At 36.2% G+C, this 19,517-nt stretch overlaps 1 protein-coding gene across 4 annotated transcripts in view; it reads left to right on the forward strand.

The window, feature by feature from the left end:
* Nucleotides 1-17,669, forward strand: part of Ap1s2 (adaptor related protein complex 1 subunit sigma 2) — a 31,010-nt gene extending 13,341 nt beyond the window's left edge. The window contains exons 5-6 of one of the 4 annotated variants that reach the window (XM_004667929.2): nucleotides 15,658-15,666; nucleotides 16,424-17,669. In XM_004667929.2, coding sequence (XP_004667986.1) covers nucleotides 15,658-15,666; nucleotides 16,424-16,471 — 57 coding nt within the window. In that variant the 3' untranslated portion in view covers nucleotides 16,472-17,669. Of the gene's footprint in view, nucleotides 1-11,358; nucleotides 11,466-12,765; nucleotides 13,222-15,657; nucleotides 15,667-16,423 lie in introns of those variants that run through there. The other 3 variants (XM_045140917.1, XM_045140918.1, XM_045140916.1) reach the window with 3 other exon arrangements.
* The last annotated feature ends 1,848 nt before the right edge of the window (nucleotides 17,670-19,517 follow it).

Here is a 19,517-nt window from a genome sequence, read left to right on the forward strand (position 1 = left end):
TCTATAAATGTGATATAATTTAGGTAGTCTTTAATTTATAAGCAAACAGGGCAGATGGTTGGCTGTAAAGTAGGTTTTCTATTAACATATCATAGTAAGAACATAAGTAAAATATATTTGAATAATAATTAAAATTATTCATATATCATATCAACAGTCAATGTGATTTAATGATACCTTTTTCATTATGATTAGTTACTTGGTAAATAAAGGATCATTTTTGGCATTTGTTGACCAACTGTTTTTATAGCTTTTGGCATTTGGTTGTATGAATGCATAATTAGATTTAGGTATAAAGCCCATAAATGGGTCCTTTATCCAATTTTTAGTGTTTGACTGTTGGAATTTAAAAAATGTCATCTCAACATGCCACTGGTACTAAAGTTGATTCTTAAATTATTAAGCTATGACATGCTGAGATTACTAAACTCATATCCTTTATAGTGCTTGGTATATTTTCCCCACACATACCTATTTTTAGCTAGATTTTGTGGAGTAGGGTGGGGAATGAGGATGTAGTTGTATTTATTTTATAAACACATATGTATAATGGCAAAGAAATTAATACTGTGGCAGTTTTTTCAATGTAAAGGTACACACTTACCAGTTTTTCTCTGCTCCTTAATTTTATAGAGCCAGAATGAAGAATGGGGAGGTTTGTCTGAGGATATCTTATGATAAAGAGCAGTCTAAGGCTTTAGTTCCTTTGACCCCCATCTTATGTATTGGTAACTACTAAATTTACCATTTTTGTGGCATGGATAAAACAGCACTCTGCAGACTGTTGCACGTGAGATGATTTCAAGTCCTTGCTTGATCTGTGCAGATCAAATAGTTAAATACTAGTTATTGGGCTTGTTATAACCCTCAGCGGTAGATGCATGATGGTGTTGATCAGTGCTTTGAGATGTGTCGATCTTTCTTTTTCATACTAACAGCATCATTTTGAAATTTGTGGGGTTTTTTTCTTTTTAGCTTTGTTTGCTGTTGGTATTGTTTCTCACTAAAGTAATCTGTGAAATGAGAAATAAGTGAGGTACCAAAAGCAAGCGTTGTACTTGTGAATTTGCTTCCATTTCAAACATGATCCACTTTTTGAATAGATTTACTAGATTTTGCAGATGTTTGTTTATCTTGTCTACAAAGTGGTGCTTTATGAAGAATTACTGCTGCTGAAATTGATTTGTTTTAGGGCTGAGGCCTGCATGAACTATCTCAATACTATGCTATATCTTTGTAAAAGTAACAGTTAATCTGTGGGACTACATAAAAATGGAAAGGTAAGAATCTTGGAAGAAAAGTAAAAACTTTAAGGAAATGAAGCTTTTATAATTTAACATTAAATAAATAAATATTTCTTGAAGTCTCTAATAACAAGGCTTTTTAGTATGAACATTTGAGTTTTTAAAAGTTTAAACCTTGAAAATTAAGAATATTTGTGTATGCTAGTCACATTCAAAAATATCTTAAATTGTTTCAAAGCAGTAGATGCTTTCAAATATATACAATAATGCCATTTAATAGCAAAAAACATTTTTATTTAAGTCCTTTTAGGATTTAATCTAGTAGAAGAAAGTTCCTATAATTCTTTTATAATCACCACTGTTTAGCATTAAAGCATTAAGTCTAAACTTCATAATGTTAACAGGGTTAAAAGTTAGGCTGTCATCTTTAATGCCAATGTATTATAATTTTTCATGGGTAAACTTACTTGAGGTTTGCCAGAGCAAATTCTGGATAAATGAGGGTTGGTGGAATAGACAGTCTGGAAGGAGGCAGATACAGAAGGCAGAAGACATAAAGCCTTTCACTTTACTTTTAGTGCCATATAATTTGACCAGTGTCATTGATCACTACATCCTAGTTGTAACTGCTCTATGTAGTCTTTGCCCTTTTTATTTTGTCTGCTCTTCAAAATTTTGAGAATTTCCTTGTGTTCTTATTTCAGTAGCACATTGTCAACCAGTTCTTTGTACTCTGAGCTATTTGGATTTTTTGTTGTTGTTCTCGAGGTAGGGTCTCACTGTAGCTGAGGCTGACCTGGAATTCACTGTGTAGTTCCAAGCTGGCCTTGAATTCATGGCCATTCTCCTACCTTTGCCTCTTGAGTGCTGGGATTAAAGTTGTGCACCACCATGCTTCACTTGATTGATGTTCTTATTTATTTATTTATTTTGGTTTTTCAAGGTAGCGTCTTGCTCTAACCCAGGCTGACCTGGAATTCACTATGTATTCTCAGGGTAGCCTTGAACTCACAGCTGTCCTCCTACTTCTGCCTGGGATTAGAGGTGTGTGCCACCGTGCCTGGCTTTTATTTTTTTATTTTTGGTTTTTTGAAGTAGGATCTCACTCTAACCCAGGCTGACATGGAATTTACTATGTAATCTCAGGGTGGCTTTTCTTGTTGCAGAGCTAGAGACAGAACCCAAGACCTTGTTTATGTTACAAACGTGTTCTACCACTGAGTTACATCCCCCGTTGTACTCTGGGATATTTATAATGATGAAAAATTAGAATAACTTAAAATGTCCAATAACTGTAAATTTTATCTTCAAAATGTTTGTTTAAAATGCACAGTAATAATTGCAAGTTTAGATAGTATATGTTGCCGAAAAAATTTTCATTCCTGTTTGACAATATCATACTTTCCATTTTGTTCTATTTTTCTTTGTCAAAATGTTGCTATTGACCTACTTGACTGATCTCATGAGCCATAGGGTTGGGACTTGCTAAGAACATATCCTGAGGGCTCAGTGGTGATCTTCTCATTAAGCATGAAAAGTTTCAGGTGTGAGGTTTTCTCCTACTTCTTTGTTTCTTCTGTTATCTTCAATTAATAAAATATTTCCATAGAAAAATTAAATTAACACAGGTAAAACCACTAGAATATGCTACTAGAATATGCTACTGACATCTACTAGGTGGAGATCAAGAACACTGCTAACTAACCCATGGTGCACAGGACAATAACTCCTCTTTCAGGAATCATCTAGTCCCAAATGTGAATTGTGCCCAGTTTGAGAAACCCTGGCTTATTTTAATACTATAGACTGAAAAATATTATATGTAGTTTATACCATAGTATGAAAAAGTGGCTAAAAACTAATTAAAATGCAAAGGAAGATGGGATGGCAAAACCTTTAAAATTGTGGAAGGAGGACCTATTTGTCATAGAACACATAAGTGGCTGTAAAAAATCACTCCTGTGATTCACCCAAATTATTTTTGCCCAATAACTCATGACTGAGGAGATAATCTATGGTTGACTTTAGAATTTTACCCATAGCAAAGCTATTTCCTCAACAACCAGATCTGTTCCCTTCTGTTAAGGTAATTGAGTTTTTGTGTGGAAATGGGATTGAGTCTACCTTGAAGGCAGGCAGAACACTTAAATTTTCTGCAGATTTCCCACCCACCTTAGGGGCTTGATCTTCAAGGAAGAATAAAGTATTCAGAATTTACACATGCAGACTTTACTTTTCTTATATAGATAGAATTTCTTGTTGTTCTTTCTTGTCCTGTTAGCCATAAGTTTCTTTAGTGAAGAGATTTAGAATTTGCTTGAAATTCTGTGATTCTAAGAACTCTTTCAGGTTTAGAAAGCTGATTAAATTTGGTCTATTTCAAGGCAAATACAAGTACACAAGAGTAAGTTTAAAATATTTCTTTATGAAGCTAGGCATGGTGGTACATGTCTTTAATCCTAGCACTTAGGAGACAGAGGTAGGAGCATTGCTGTGAGTTCAAGTTCAGTCAGTGATTACAGCATTCCATGTCAGCCTGGACTAGAGTAGAGACCCTACCTCAAAAAAAAAAATGAAATAAAAAGAAAAATATCTCTTTATAGCCAAAATCATATTCACTAAGCTAATTTTTCTGCCTTTTCATTTAAAAAGTGCAATTAGCAACCAGAGAAAGTAATTTGTCCTGAGTATCTTATAATTAACAGGTTGTCAAGTAGCATAGATATATAGTGTTATAGTAGTTATTCCAATTGTCATTTTTTTATTCTTTTTTTTAATTAACAACTTCCATGATTGTAAACAATATCCCATGGTAATACCCTCCCTCCCCCAACTTTCCCCTTTGAAACTCCATTCTCCATCAAATCCCTTCCTCCTCTCAATCAGTCTCTCTTTTATTTTTTATGTCATGAGCTTATTATGATGGTCTTGTGTAGATAGTGTCAGGCACTATGAGGTCCTGGATATCCAGGCCATTTTGTGTTTGGGGGGGGTCCACTTATCATTTTAAAGACAAAAGTAATAGAACAAGATCAACAACACAGAAGGAAAAGGCAGCAGAAAATATGACTATGTAATCTATTGCAAATTAAAATACCAACTAGACCTTTTGTTTTGAAGCAAGGTCTCAATCTAGCACAGGCTGGCCTGGAACTCACTCTGTAGCCCTGGCTGGCCTTGAATCTACAAAGATCCTCTTACTTCAGTGCTAGGATTAAGTGGTGTGCCACCTCGCCTGGCTAGACCTTTTTGTTTGTTCTCATAAGGGGAGGAAGTACTCTTCTTCTTGCTTATGAACATTTAAATTTGTATTTTATTTTAAAGGGGACATTTTGCAATATCTATTAATAATTAAACATGAATTATACCTTTGGTCCCATTAGCTACACATCCATTTATCCAACAGAAATATATATATATATATATATATATATATATGGGTTGGAGGGATGGCTTACTGGTTAAGGCTTTTGCCTGCAAAGTCAAAGGACCCAGGTTCGTTTCCTCAGGACCCACATTAGCCAGATGCACAAGGGGGTGCACACGTCTCGAGTTTGTTTGCAGTAGCTGGAGGCCCTGGTGTGCCCATTCTCTTCCTCCCTCCCTCCCCTCTTTCTCTGTCAAATGAATGAATGAATAAATAAATAGATAAATTTTATATATATATATATATATATTAATATATTATATTAATATTTATTATTATTATATTTATATTATATTATTTTTATTATAATAATATATATTGATATATATATATAAATGCACCAAGACATATTCAGTATAATATTAAGCCATTGGAACTTACCCAAATGTCTATCAAGGGGTGGGATTATAATTCATTTTTTAAAAAGATTTTTTTTTGAGGGGGGATTGTGCCAGGACCTCCTGCCAGTGCAAGCAAACTCCAGACACATGTACCACTTTGTGTGTGTGTGTGTGTGTGTGTGTGTGTGTGTTTGTGTGTGTGTGTGTGTCTGTCTGTCTGTCTGTCTTTATGTGGGTATTGGAGAATTGAATCCAGCCCTCATTTAACATTTTGTTGCTGGGACAAAACCCCTGACCAGAAACAGCTTATGGGAGAGAAGGATTTATTTTAAGCTTACACTTTTGAAAGAAGTTTCATCGTGGTGGGGAAAGCATGACATGAACAGGAAGCTGTCACATAACTGGGTTGAAGTAGTCTCAGTACTGGGCTTGGAGCTGGGCAGAGGCTCTCCCTCCAATGCCACACCTCCCAGCTTCCAGATTTTGCCACCAGCTAGGGATCAAGTATGAGGCTTAATCACAGATACATGAAGCTATGGGAGACACTTTATATTCAAAGCACCACAATGGAAAATAAGAAAATTGGGCTGGAGAGATGGCTTAGCGGTTAAGCGCTTGCCTGTGAAGCCTAAGGACCCCGGTTCGAGGCTTAGTTCCCCAGGTCCCACGTTAGCCAGATGCACAAGGGGGCGCACGCGTCTGGAGTTCGTTTGCAGAGGCTGGAAGCCCTGGCATGCCCATTCTCTCTCCCTCTATCTGTCTTTCTCTCTGTGTCTGTCGCTCTCAAATAAATAAATAAATAAATAAATAAAAAGAAAATAAGAAAATTACAACATAATCATATATGCAGCTGTTAAACATCTGTAAAAGAAAGGAGATCAATTTTCTGTGTAATGATATGGAAAGATTCTTAAGGTATATCAAATGGAAACAATATAGTAGCAGGATATTGACTAACCTCTGAAAATGTTAAAGGTCTTGTGTTTCAGAAGGATAAGACAAGTATACATTTAGTAGTAATTTTTTTTTCCTTGTGTCTCGGGCTTGCCTGCGTCCCGGAGGTTCGAACCGGGGTCCTTTGACTTCAGAGTCAAAGGCTCTGACCTCTAAGCCATCTCCCGCTTCCCAGTAGTATTTTTTTTTTAATGGAAGAATATTGCTATGTGAATGAAAACGTTCACATTGTGTCGCTTCAGATGTGAAACCTGAGTAGAAGTACTAAAACAAAGTCACAGCACGGAGAGTAAAGCCCTGTTCTCTTGTGTCCATTTTAGACACTAACCATCTGGTGCAACCATACATACATATCCTGCTAACTGAATGTTAAAAAAATCACTAGATTTTCTCAGAAATTCACAAATGCTCATTAAATGACTGACATCATGAGCGCTGTCATATAAAAGGTACTTTATATTTCCAATTATTTAAAAAAATACTTTGAGAGAGTAAAGGAGAGAAGCCTTTTGCAATTTCAGACAGACTCCAGGTGCATGTACCACTTTGTGCATCAGGTTTTACGTGGATTCTGGGGAATTGAACCTGGCCCATTAGGCTTTGCAAGCAAGGACCTTTAACTGTTAAACCATCTCTACAGGCCTCTAATTCTTTTTTAAAAATTCATTGCTGACCAGGCATGCTGGTGCATGCCTTTAATCCCAGCACTCAGGAGGCAGAGGTAGGAGGATTGTTGAGAGTTCAAGGCCAGCCTGGGAATTATTACACAGTGAGTTCCAGGTCAGCCTGGGTTAGAGTGAGACCCTTCCTTTAAAAAAAAAAAATCACTGCTGAAAATAGATCTTAGTGAGTTTGGATATTCTATGGCCCTTTTGGGCTTTAAATCAAAGAATAAGCTTTTCGAACTGAGTGTAAGAACTTTGTATGCTTTGCCCTGGTGGGGGGGGGGGCAATAAAAACATTGTGTTTTAAAAGGAGTGAGGGAAGAAGCCCCTTTACCAAACAAAAAAAAATAACATCAACAAAAAATCCTGAAATAGAGCATTAACTTGAAATTAAACTTTAAAAATTTTTTTTCATTTATTTGCAAGCAAAAAGAGGAAGAGAGGAAGGAGTAAGAGAATGGGCACACAAGAGCCTCTTGCCGCTGCAAATGAACTCCAGATGATTTTGTCACTTTGTGCATCTGGCTTTACATGGATACTGGGGAATTGAACCCAGGTTGACAGGCTTTGCAAGCAAGCACCTTTAACTTCTGAGCCATCTCTCTAGCCTGAAATTAAACTTTTTAAAAAATATTTTATTGGGCTGGAGAGATGGCTTAGTGGTTAAGCACTTGCCTATGAAGCCTAAGGACCCTGGTTCGAGGCTCGATTCTCCAGGACCCACGTTAGCCAGATGCACAAGGGGGTGCATGCATCTGGAGTTCGTTTGCAGTGGCTGGAGGCCCTGGCGCGTTCGTTCTCATTCTCTCTCCCTCTCTCTCTCTCCCTCTCTCTCTCTCTCTCTCTGCTGCACTCAAATAAATAAGAATAAACAACAAAAAAAGTTAAAAAAAAATTAATGAAGCCAGGCATGGTGGCATATGCCTTTAATCCCAGCACTCATGAGGCAGAGGTAGGAGGATCACTGTGAGTTCAAAGCCACCCTGAGACTACACAGTGAGTTCCAGGTCAGCCTGGGCTACAGGAAGACCATACCTCAAATGAAAATGTTTTATTGGAAACCAGGCTTGGTGGCACACACCTTTAATTCCACAATTCTGGAGGCAGAGGTAGGAAGATTGCCATGAGTTCGAGGGCAGTCTGAGGCTAAATAGTGAGTTTCAGGTCAGCCTGTGTAGAGCAAGACTGTACCTCAAAAAAAAACCCCAAAATGTGTTTTATTGGTCTGGAGAAATGGCTTAGTGATTAAGGCACTTGCCTGCATTATAAGGTTCGATACCCCAGGACCTGTGTAAGCCAAATGCACAAGGTGGTACATGTTTCTGGAGTTCATTTGCAGCAGCTGGAGGCTCTGAAGCACCCATTCTCCTCCTTCCTCTCTTCCACGACTCTCAAATAAAGATATATGAAAATGTTTTTAAGCTAGTCATGGTGGCGCACGTTTTTACTCCCAGCACTTGGAAGGCAGAGGTAGGAGGATCAGAGTGAGTTTGAGACCACCCTGAGACTCCATAGTGAATTTCAGGTCTGCCTGGACTAGAGTGAGTCCCTGTCTTGAAAAAGCAAACAAAAATTATTTTTATTTACTTTATAAGGCAGAGAGCTTATGGGCGTGCCAGGGCCTCTTATTGCTGCAAATGAACTCCATATGCGTGTGCTGCTTTGTCCATCTGGCTTTAATGTGGATACTGGGGAATTGTACTTGGGCCAGCATTCTTTGCAAAGAAGCACCTCTTAACTACTAAACCATCTCCTCAGCCCAAACTTACACTTTTGTTTGTTTGTTTGAGGTAGGGTCTCTAGCCCAGGCTGATCTGGAATTCACTATGGAATCTCAGGGTGGCCTCGAATTCACGGTGATCCTCCTACCTCTGCCTCCCAAGTGCTCGGATTAAAGGTGTGCGCCACCACGCCCGGCTACAAAATTACACTTTTTAATGTTTATGTTTCATTGTATGTAAAGTATTTTCTCCTTTACCACATTGTGCTAGAGTCAGGAGAGTAGACATCAGATATCTAAAGTACCTTTAGTTTGCATTATCACTTCTCAGTTCAGTAAGATTTAAGTCTATTTGTAATTGCTAGCTTACCAGTGTTACAGGTTTGCAATTGATTTGTTTTTTCTTCTTAAGTCATGAGCCTAGCATGGTGAATATCTAGGAAATTTCATGGTAGTAAGGTTTGTCTTTTCTAAGAAAGATAGGTTTTGAAAACATAATGTAACTTGTTAACTTTTCTTTTTCTTTCTTTCTTTTTTTTTTTTTTTTTTTTTTTTTTTTTTTTTTTTTTTTTGGTGTTTCAAGGTAGGATCTCACTCTTGGTCAGGCTGTCCTGGAATTCACTATGTAGTCTCAGGGTGGCCTCAAACTCATACCAATCCTTCTACCTCTGCCTCCCAAGTGCTGGGATTAAAGGCGTGCCCTGCCACGCCAGGCTCCTTTCTATTTTTGACATCTTAAACTTCTCACTACCTCTGATCCTTTTTCTAGATCAAGAACAATATTCTTAATGCAGAGGAATGTTTAATGTGTGTAGTATATTAAGGAGAAGGAGCTAATGGAAAAAGTGAAGACATGTAGGAGTAAAGGGAGAAAGTATACTATATTGGAAGGGAGATAGGAATGGTTTTATGTAAGAAGCATCTCCTTTGTTATGAGGCAATAATGGGGTAAGCTGTAGGGCTTTTTGAAAATTTTTATTTATTTATTTGAGAGCGACAGAGAGAGAGAGAGAGAGAGAGAGAAAGAAGCAGAGACAGAGAGAGAGAATGGGTGCACCAGGGCCTCCAGCCACTGCAAACGAACTCCAGATGCATGCGCCACCTTGTGCATCTGGCTAACATGGGTCCTGGGGAATTGAGCCTCAAACCAGGGTCCTTAGGCTTCACAGGCAAGCACTTAAACACTAAACCATCTCTCCAGCCCTGCTGTAGGGCTTTTTCTTCATGAGTTAAATGAACAAAATAGAGAAAGTTGTCATTTTGGGGGGCTTGAGAAATGACATCACCTAGAAAACTATAGGAGACTGGGGAATAGAGGGAAAGGTAACTTCAGGAAAGTATGAAGGGGTTGGTAATAGATTCAGGAAGGAGCAAATTAGTGATGAACAATATGATTGCTCAGGAATGAAGGCCTATTTCAGTTGAAAATATAATACAAAAAGATATTGCTTTAAAGAATCTCTGCCATGGAAAACTTGTGTAATTTTTTACAAATTATTATATAAATGATTATTTGTATAATACAATTTGGTTAAAATTGATTTCTCATTACTTGGTCTTTGTTATTTAAATTACTTGCATTTTTGCTTTTGTAAACTTACAATTTGCTGAGTAAAAATCTGACTATTTTTAAAATTTTTTCTTTATTTTTATTTATTTATTTGAGAGTGACAGAGAGAAAGAGGCAGATAGAGAAAATGAGCGTGCCAGGGCCTCCAGCCACTGCAAATGAACTCCAGATGTGTGTGCCTCCTTGTTTATTTGGCTAATGTGGGACCTGGGGAATCAAGCCTTGAACTGGGGTTCTTAGGTTTCACAGGCAAGTGCTTAACCACTAAGCCATCTCTCCAGCCCTAGTAAAATATATGACTTTCTAATGTACCCTTTAGAAGAGCAAGATATTAGGCCTAGTCTTACATTGACAAGGTCCCTTGTATGGTATGGCAGACTTTACTGTCATCCTCTTCTAATTCTTAAATAATTTTTCTGTGACTCAGAAAATATACTGGTAGATGAGGGCCCCAAATACCAGAGCTTATACTAAAGCCATTAAATATCCTTTGTATATGAGAGAAAACATGTCTTGGCCAGTTAGGAGCATATCTTTATCATCTAGCTAAAAACCAGCCTTAAGGTTAAAAGGGTTATTAAGGCTCTTATTTATAGTAGAACTTCTTCAATCTGAGCTAGGAAACTACATAGGACATATTATGGGAACCTAAAAGTGGTAGTAAAGGATACCACTTATACCACCATTTATTTTTATGTATTTTAGGGCTTCTTTTCTTGAACAGTGCTTTTCTAGGAAGAGGGCTTTCTTCTTATGAAGAATATTCTTCACATTATGGATGCTAAAAATCTTGTTTAATTACAGTAATATGGATCTTTTGGCTATAAAGAATAGTTTGGGGCTGGAGAGATGGCTTAGCGGTTAAGTGCTTGCCTGTAAAGCCTAAGGACCCCGGTTCGAGGCTCGGTTCCCCAGGTCCCACGTTAGCCAGATGCACAGGGGGGCACACGCGTCTGGAGTTCGTTTGCAGAGGCTGGAAGTCCTGGCGCGCCTATTCTCTCTCTCTCCCTCTATCTGTCTTTTTCTCTGTGTCTGTCACTCTCAAATAAATAAATAAAAATTAAAGATGCACACCAAAAAAAAAAAAAAAGAATAGTTTGAATGCTGAAAACCTTGTTTAATTACGGTAATATGGATCTTTTGGCTATAAAGAATAGTTTGGTTTATCAACTCTTTCCTTTTCCAAAGGTAGTTAAAGACTGGTGGGAATCCCATTATCTTAAGTCTTCTTTGGTGCAAAGTGACTGTATATTCAGCTCTGTTGGGAAGACACCTTTCTCTACTAATTGGTATAAACCACTGCATGGTTTGTCTTCACATGATGTGATATCTAATTGAGAAAACAAAGAGATTAAAAACTGTTACATAAAGGCAAAGAACTGGTATTGAAGTGAAAGGTTATTTAAGACTTAAAAACTTTTCTTGTTCTCTCTCCAGAACACAGAGAATATATATCACAGCAAGAGTATCATTGGGTATAAGACAGCATACTAGAATACGTGCTGGAGTACTGACATGCATCAAAATGTAGTAGGAGATATGAATTCAGTTTTATTTACACTTTTGTAAAGTCTGTTATTTATATTTTAGCATTATTTGGAAATTATAATTGTATTTACATCCCTAGAGATAGTTCCTATTATTTCAGTAAGCTGATGTTTTTATAGGAAATACTGCTCTATAATAACCTTTAGTTGAAGTTATGAGTTGCTTTTTATGCAGAATGTTGAAATAGGTTGAGGGTGATTGACAAAGAGCTTCTAAATATTTTTATGTAATGTCGTTAGTATAGACCTAGAATTTCCTTATGAAAATGATAAGGAAATTAAACATTGGGGATTTTTTATTAATATTTTAATTGCTTGATTTATTATTCTAAATGGGAAAAAGGGAAGCTTTCTCATTAGGATGTTTAAGAATTATCTGAGGACTAAAATACAACTGGCTTTTTTTTTCTCAGATACTTTTGTCATTTTTGTTTGTTTTATCGAGGTAGGATCTCACTCTGGTCCAGGCTAAACTGGAATAAACTATGTAGACTCAGGGTGGCCTTGAACTCATGGTGATCCTTCTACCTCTGCCTCCCAAGTGTTGGGATTAAAGGCTTCTCAGATACTTTTTACAATAGTTCTAGGGATTTTTGTAATAGTTTACATGCTCTTATAGTCTAATATTCGAGTCCCAATGAAAACCTGTGGGAAACTAGGATCCATTTAAGGCCCTACCTCAGGTTACTTTGTTACCTTGTTATTAAGAAAGCATCTTATTAGATATATTTGTATGCATAGATATTTTAAAATTTGGAGAATTCTTCAGGATCTATTTTGAGGATTTTTGTAAAAAAAAATTTAAATCCTTAGTTTCAAAGTCATATTTTTGTAGCTAAATAAACATTTAAAAACCTTTTTTGTTACTTAAAATATCATAAGGATGACCAGTTTTACTTTTTTCTTAAAGATTTTCCTCTGAGATCTCTACTTTTGTGTACTAGCATCCTAATGAACTTATGATACTGGTATAAGGGAGTGTTCTAATTGAACTTTCTGCTAACTCAGCATTAACTTAAACTGACACTCTTTTCAGATTATTAGTAAATCTGTTGCTTTAGAAATTTTTTAAATGTGGGTAATTTTGTTTACTATGATATACCATAAACTTAAAACAGATGAATCTAAACTGGGTATTGTTTAAAAAGTTAAATATTCAGCCATAAACCAAAGAAAAAAGCAAACACAAAACCTGAAGTTCTAGCTAACTTAACTGTGAACTGAAAATTGTGGAAATCTGATTGTACTTGCATCAGTTTGTATACTGTGTGTAAGAATGTATGCATTTCTTTTGTAGCCACGTCATGAATATTTTAATGTCCCTGTGTACTAAATGACTGCTCATCGAGTATGCAGAATTTCACAGAGGAAATAGAGAACTGGTATACTTATGAAGGAAAATATCCTCAGCTTGGTGACTATCTTGTAAAATAATAATAGAACATTTTAGAATCAGTACCTTTACAATTGTATGTTTTTCTGTTCACAAGACTCTTTCCTAATTTTATTCTACATGTGATCTTGATACATAATTTATTCTGGTCTGTTATTGATTAAACTCAGTTTCAGAATATGCCCTGTGAATATTTTAAGTAATTTTAACCCTAAACACATACATGTTATCATTAGTGAATCAACGTGAGAAAAACCTGACAATCAAGTGTTTACCAAAGAAAATAGAGCTGAAGAGCTCAATCCTAAGTAGCAGTGCCATAATAGTTAGTTTGAGTTGGTCTTCCATTGTTGACAATTTGTATGAATTAATATGTTCTAATATATTACATAAAAGTATATGTTGAAATAATATAAGAAAATAAAGTTAATTTATACTATTACACTTAAGGTTAAAACATTCAATCTTTAAAAAATTTTGAAGTGCCAAATTTATTGAACTACATTTGTGCTGTACATCAGTCACTTAAAGAACTATCAGAAAGTTATGTCAAAAAAGTCTCCTGCAACATCTGTTTAGGAGTCACCCTTTCCAAAGTGTTGATATGGTATCAAAATACTAATATCTAGCTCCAATACCGAATGTTCAGTACCTAATAATTTTGGCTAATATATTGTCTTCATTTAAAATATTTAATGTTTTGTTAACTATGGTTGTATATTTCTAAATATTAAAACTTTAATGTTGGGGGATACTATATAGCTTAACAAAACTTGTAGCATATTTTATTTCAAAAGAAAAAGCACCAAATACTTCATTGTTTTTATCTAGAGTTAAAGATGAATTAAATAAACTGTCATTAAACAGTAACTTCAAAGCCAGGCATGGTGGTGTGTGCCTGTAATCCCAACATGTGGGAGGCTGAGACAGGAGGCTGATGGGTTCTAGGCCAATCTGGGCTACTGGGTTACCTAAAGAGACCCTGGTAAACCAAAATTGAGGTAACTTAGAAGATACTTAAACCAATTTACCTGAAAGAAGACCTTGAGCAAACTTAGTATTTGGCAGATACACAGATCAGTTTCCTCCATTCTTGCTGTAATGTGCTACATTTGAAGCATTGTAAAACAGTCTTTCATTTCCATTTTTCCATCCCCACCACCCTGTAACATGCTGTTCATCTGATTTTAATGTTGCATAAATATGCATTGTCTCATGCCTGTTTGTTTGGAATGCTATGTGCTGAGCTGTAACAAAATGTTGCTTTTTGTTATCTGTATATAGCTGCTTGCTTTAAATTAGTAATTCTGAAATAGCTTTTCTTGCATGTCTAAAATAAAGTATTGCATGTACTTTGTCTCATGTGAATGACTCTTTTCTTCTTCATCCCTTTGATAAAATAACATTTTATATTTTCATTTATCTAGGTAGCTTTTTAATTAATAGTTAAAAATAACTTAATTTGCATTCTAGCCATTTCTAAGTCAGTTCAGTAGTATCCCTATTGTATTATATTGTATATTCACATTGTAGTGTGACAGATCAATAGAACGTTTTCATCAAGCAGAACTAAATTTCTGTAACCCATCAGACAAGCACTACCCATGTCATCTCTCACCATGCCCTGGTAACCAACAAACTGTTTTAGGTAATCATTTTCCTAAATAATGTTGATCTACAATTTCAGTGTAAACTTAACATACTATAAATAATTTGTTAAAACATTTAATTTATACAGTCTTAAGGGAATAAAATATAAACTAGGCCTTTTAGGAAAGGCAGATATTCTAAATAATGCATATTTAGGATGCAACAAATATTTATGTGGTTCAGATGTCATGCTCTTAATGTTAATAGTTACAGGGCACCCAACATTCTACATGGAAGAGATTGACCTATGTCATTGTTGGGAAGGTTTTCATTAGATTTCTTAAAAGAAAAACTATCATGAAAACATAAAGACAAAAATGCAGAGATTACTACAAAGAACCTTTATTTACATATTACTCAGCTTTTGTCATCATGAACTTCACATTCTGCTTGTGTCCTACAATCCGCTTTTTGTTGTAGTGTTCCTAGAGCAAGCCCTAGACAAACTCATCTCAGCTTTAATACTTCAACATGTATTTCTACAGATAAGTACCACACCCAACAAAATCTTCCATCTTTATTTATATCTGTAACTTGACTAAAGTTCATTTTAAGGGAGGAAGTATACTTCATAGATTAGACTGCCTTATTAAAAATAATGTCTAGCTGGGCATGGTGGTGCATGCCTTTAATCCTAGCACTTGGGAGGCAGAGGTAGGAGGATCGCCATGAGTTCCAGGCCAGCGTGAGACTACAAAGTGAATTTCAGGTCCTCCTGAGCTAGAGTGAGACCCTACCTCAAAAACCAAAAAATAAAAATAAATAAAATAATGTCTTTTCACTAATGCTGATTTTTCCCAAGTTTTCATTACTAGATAAACATACTAACAAGTCATCCTATGAACTATTTTGGTTATTGTCTTTAATACTCAATAACAATTACCTTCATTTAGATCTCAGTTGTATAACTATCAGCTAATATATTTTGAAGCACTTCCTTTAAATCAGGCACTGAGCCTTAAACTCACATTATCAGCATATGAAGGTAAGTACTGCTATTCTTGTTTTCCAAATAAGGAAACAGTCTATAAAGCTTAATTTAAGATTACACTGACATGCCATTCATACAAGTAAATCTAATATTCTAAGGATTTATGCTTTAATATAATTTTTTCTTTTCCTTGTTTTATGCTATGCCATGATTAGGATGCAAAAGTAAGTTTATTATTGTATACCAAACATTTACAATCTTTTCTTCCATTTTGAAAACGTTGCCTTTTAATTTTAAGATTGCTAGTAATGCCTAATAGCTGACTTACTTGCTCCTTTTTTTGGGATGTGCATGTGTAAAGGTAGCAACTTTGAAATATTTTAAAATGCTTTTCTAGATAGGGTTGATTGGGTTTGCATTGGTATTTAAAAATATACATTCCTTATTACATTGTGGCAAGTGCCTTTTGTCCTAGAGCATTTCTTCTGGATGTCATCACCAATGCCATTGGTTGCCCAGTGGAGGTCTGGGAAGGTGGCTCTTTCTAAAGCATGGCTACTGTGGACAGTTAAGTTAAAAGTCCACATGGCATAACAGAGGCTATGAAACTTTGGGCGAAGCATTAGAAAGTGGGGGAAGGGGTCTGCTTTTTATTTGGAGATTGTGAGTTTTGACAAAATAATCTTTTTTCACACATTGATAGTGAGTTTGCCATGGGCTTGATTGCTTTTTGTGTTATAGCAATGGTGCCCAATACAGTGGTTGGTAAGTAGTAAATATTCACTAAATTCTGGAAACATCTTTCTGTGATATTAAATGATTTGGGCACAGAACCCTAAGCACTGGTTGTCACTGGTAGAATGCTCCTGTGACACAGGCTTGCTTGCTTCTCTAAAGTGGGTATGGCTTTCATGTCAGTTTTTCACATTCATAAGACTCCCATGGATCTATTTACCAGAGTCTCACATTTTCCCTTCACAGGAAGCTGAGACCCCACGTAGTGTTCTTGAAGAAATTGGACTGACATAACTCTCCTCCTTTGTTGATGACTCCTTGTGGCATTTCACATACTAGATGGTCACTGCCTTCATGTCCATGTTAGCTAATGGTGTAAGATGATGTCTTGTCAGTATTACTGTTTTGCTAAGCTGCTTCATTCAGGCCTGCACAATTTTTTTAAAGGGAACTTTGGTTAAACTAAATGATAAATTAAGGGACTTAAATATGAATTAGAAAGAAGTTAGAAAAGAATACCATTTCTGGATATTTTAGTTTATAGGTCAGTTTTTCATTATGTGCATACATGAAAATGACACATCTGTATATGTGTATATTAATCTTACAAAATACATTACTGTATTTGATAAAGGAATTGCTAAGTTACGGGAAACATGGTTTTATGAAACCAAAGAGTAGAGCAGCATTTCAGTACTTAAAAAGAATACAAAAGGGAATTAACATGTCACAGATTAAGCAAATGAAAAAAATTATTGAAACTTTAAACAAAAAACCAAATTTATACCAAAGACTTCTATTGGATACAACATAATTTAAAACAAAGGGAATATACATTATTTCAGAGGACTAACTTGGAATGATGCTATTTTACACAAACAAAATCATTAAGTACTCTGAATGAATGGGACCAGAAACAAAGACTGATAATAGCACATAATTTTTAAAGACAAGCAACATTTGACTCCTGAGATGAATTTTTAGTGGTCATAATTAATCATTTAGTTACTTAGTTGGATTGTTTTTGATGCCCCCAAATAAAGTGGGAATGTTAATTTACCAGGAATTCTTCCTGACAGTATATTATGGAAATGGGTTACTCATCACCAAGTCATTATCTAAAGCATGACTGTTCCTGCTGGGGTGCTTATTAAAGCCAAATTCACTTTGCTTCCCTATTGCTTCTTTCCAATTAGAAGTGCTGCAGACTTTACAGCAGCTTCCTTTCCTGTCATGAAACCTTTCATGTAACAAAGTTAGAGTTGAATGAAGTAAAATGGCATTGTTGGCCCTATATTTTTTCAAGCTATATAAATGCTCAGCATCACTTTTATACATACTTAATGCATATCTGACTGTGTCTTCATAGTGTATATTTTCACTTGCATATGCTGGGCTGGGTTAAGCTTTGTTGTGACTGTGAACATTCAGGCCACATGAGCACTGTCTCAACACATTGCCAATTAGTTGTAATAAATGTTCGACATACAAATACTGTAGTGTGTTTTTCTCTCTTTCCAAATGTTTTGTCAAACTGGCGAGAGCTACTGCAAGAAGAATTTCTTTTTTTCCAACAAAAATACTTCATTTGGCCCCCACACCCTTTCCATTTGAATGTGGTGGTAGTTCTAAACATATGCAAAAATGGTAGATTTAAGGAATTTTCATGTACTTCAAGCTCATTAAAAAGTCATATGGATTCCATGCTATCAAGAACTTATCAACACATTTATTTTCAATTAATAAATGCCGCTTTAAAAACCATGATGCAGTTGATTTTTATACTGTTTATTGAAGTCAAGATCTCATGTATCCCTGGCTGGTTTCCAAATGTAACAGGGCATGACCTTGAAGTTGATTTCTGTCCCCTACCTCTCAAAGGACTGTAAATATGGATTACAGATGGAATATGTGGGTACACTAGGGCCTCTAGCCAGTGAAAATGAACTCCAGATGCATGCATAACTGTGCATCTGGATATATGTGGATACTGGGGAATCAAACCTAGGAATCGAACCCAGGGCATCATGCTAGGATAGACCCTCTACTAACTGAGCTATAACCCTAACTTTATGAATAAACTCAGATCATTCCAAGAAGTCATAAAGTATCCAAATTATGATTGCTCTCATCTTCCAGGTACTAGAAAGTGCTAGCACATATGACATAAACAGACTAAATATGCTAAATTTGCCAAACATGCTACCTAATGTAAGCAACAAACCAAAAATTTACTTCTAGCCGGGCGTGGTGGCGCATGTCTTTAATCCCAGCACTCGGGAGGCAGAGGTAGGAGGATCGCCGAGAGTTCAAGGCCACCCTGAGACTACATAGTGAATTCCAGGTCAGCCTGAGCCAGAGTGAGACCCTACCTCGAAAAACAAAAACAAAACAAAAAACAAAAATTTACTTCTAGCTTCCTGGTTACTGCAAATAGGAATTTTTACATTTTAAAATTGGGATATTTAGGGCTGGGGAAGACGGCTCAGTGGTTAAGGGGCTTGCCTACAAACCCTGAGAACTCGAGTTCCATTCCCCAGTACCCACATAAAGCCAGATGTACAAAGTGGTGCATGCGTCTGGAGGCGCTGGTGTGCCCATATATTCATTTTCTCTCTCAGGTGTGGTAATGCACACCTTTAATCCCAGTATTGGAGAGGCCAAGGTAGGAGGATTGCTGTGAGTTCAAGGCCAGCCTAAGGCTACATAGTGAATTCCAAGTCAGCCTGGGCTAGAACTAGATCCTACCTCAAAAAATTAAAAAAAAAAATAAAAATGGGACATTTACAAACAAGAAAAAGCCTATTTATAAAAAGCCAGAAGCTGGATTTGGTATTGCACACCTTTCATCTCAGCACTTGTGAGGATGAAATAGGAGAATGGCAGTAAGTTCAAGGCCAGCCTGGGCTAGATAGAGTAACAGTGCCTCAAAAAAGTGTGTGAGAGAATGCCAACAAGTTAAATTGCTAGTCTACTAAAAAAAATTCTAGCTTTTAATTTTTTCTTTTGTAAGCAAAGAGAATGGGTAGGCCAAGTCCTCTTGTCACTGCAAACAAAATTCTAGATGCATGTGCCACTCTGTCCATCTGGCTTTATGTACGTACTGGGGAATCAAACCTAGGCTGTCAGGTTTTGCAAGCATCTTTAACTGCTGAACCATCTCCCTAGCCCAGTATTTCTAAGCTTAACAAGCCTATTAATGAAGCAATTTCCCAAAAAGCATGTGGGCTTCTGACAGTAATCTAGTTATAACTTTTGAGTCATAAATAGTAATCAGGCTATACACACACACACACACACATATATATGCATATAAATTGAAAAATACTGGATTGGGCTA

This window comes from Jaculus jaculus, chromosome X (genome assembly GCF_020740685.1).
Source record: "Jaculus jaculus isolate mJacJac1 chromosome X, mJacJac1.mat.Y.cur, whole genome shotgun sequence".
In the NCBI taxonomy this organism is placed as follows: domain Eukaryota; kingdom Metazoa; phylum Chordata; class Mammalia; order Rodentia; family Dipodidae; genus Jaculus; species Jaculus jaculus.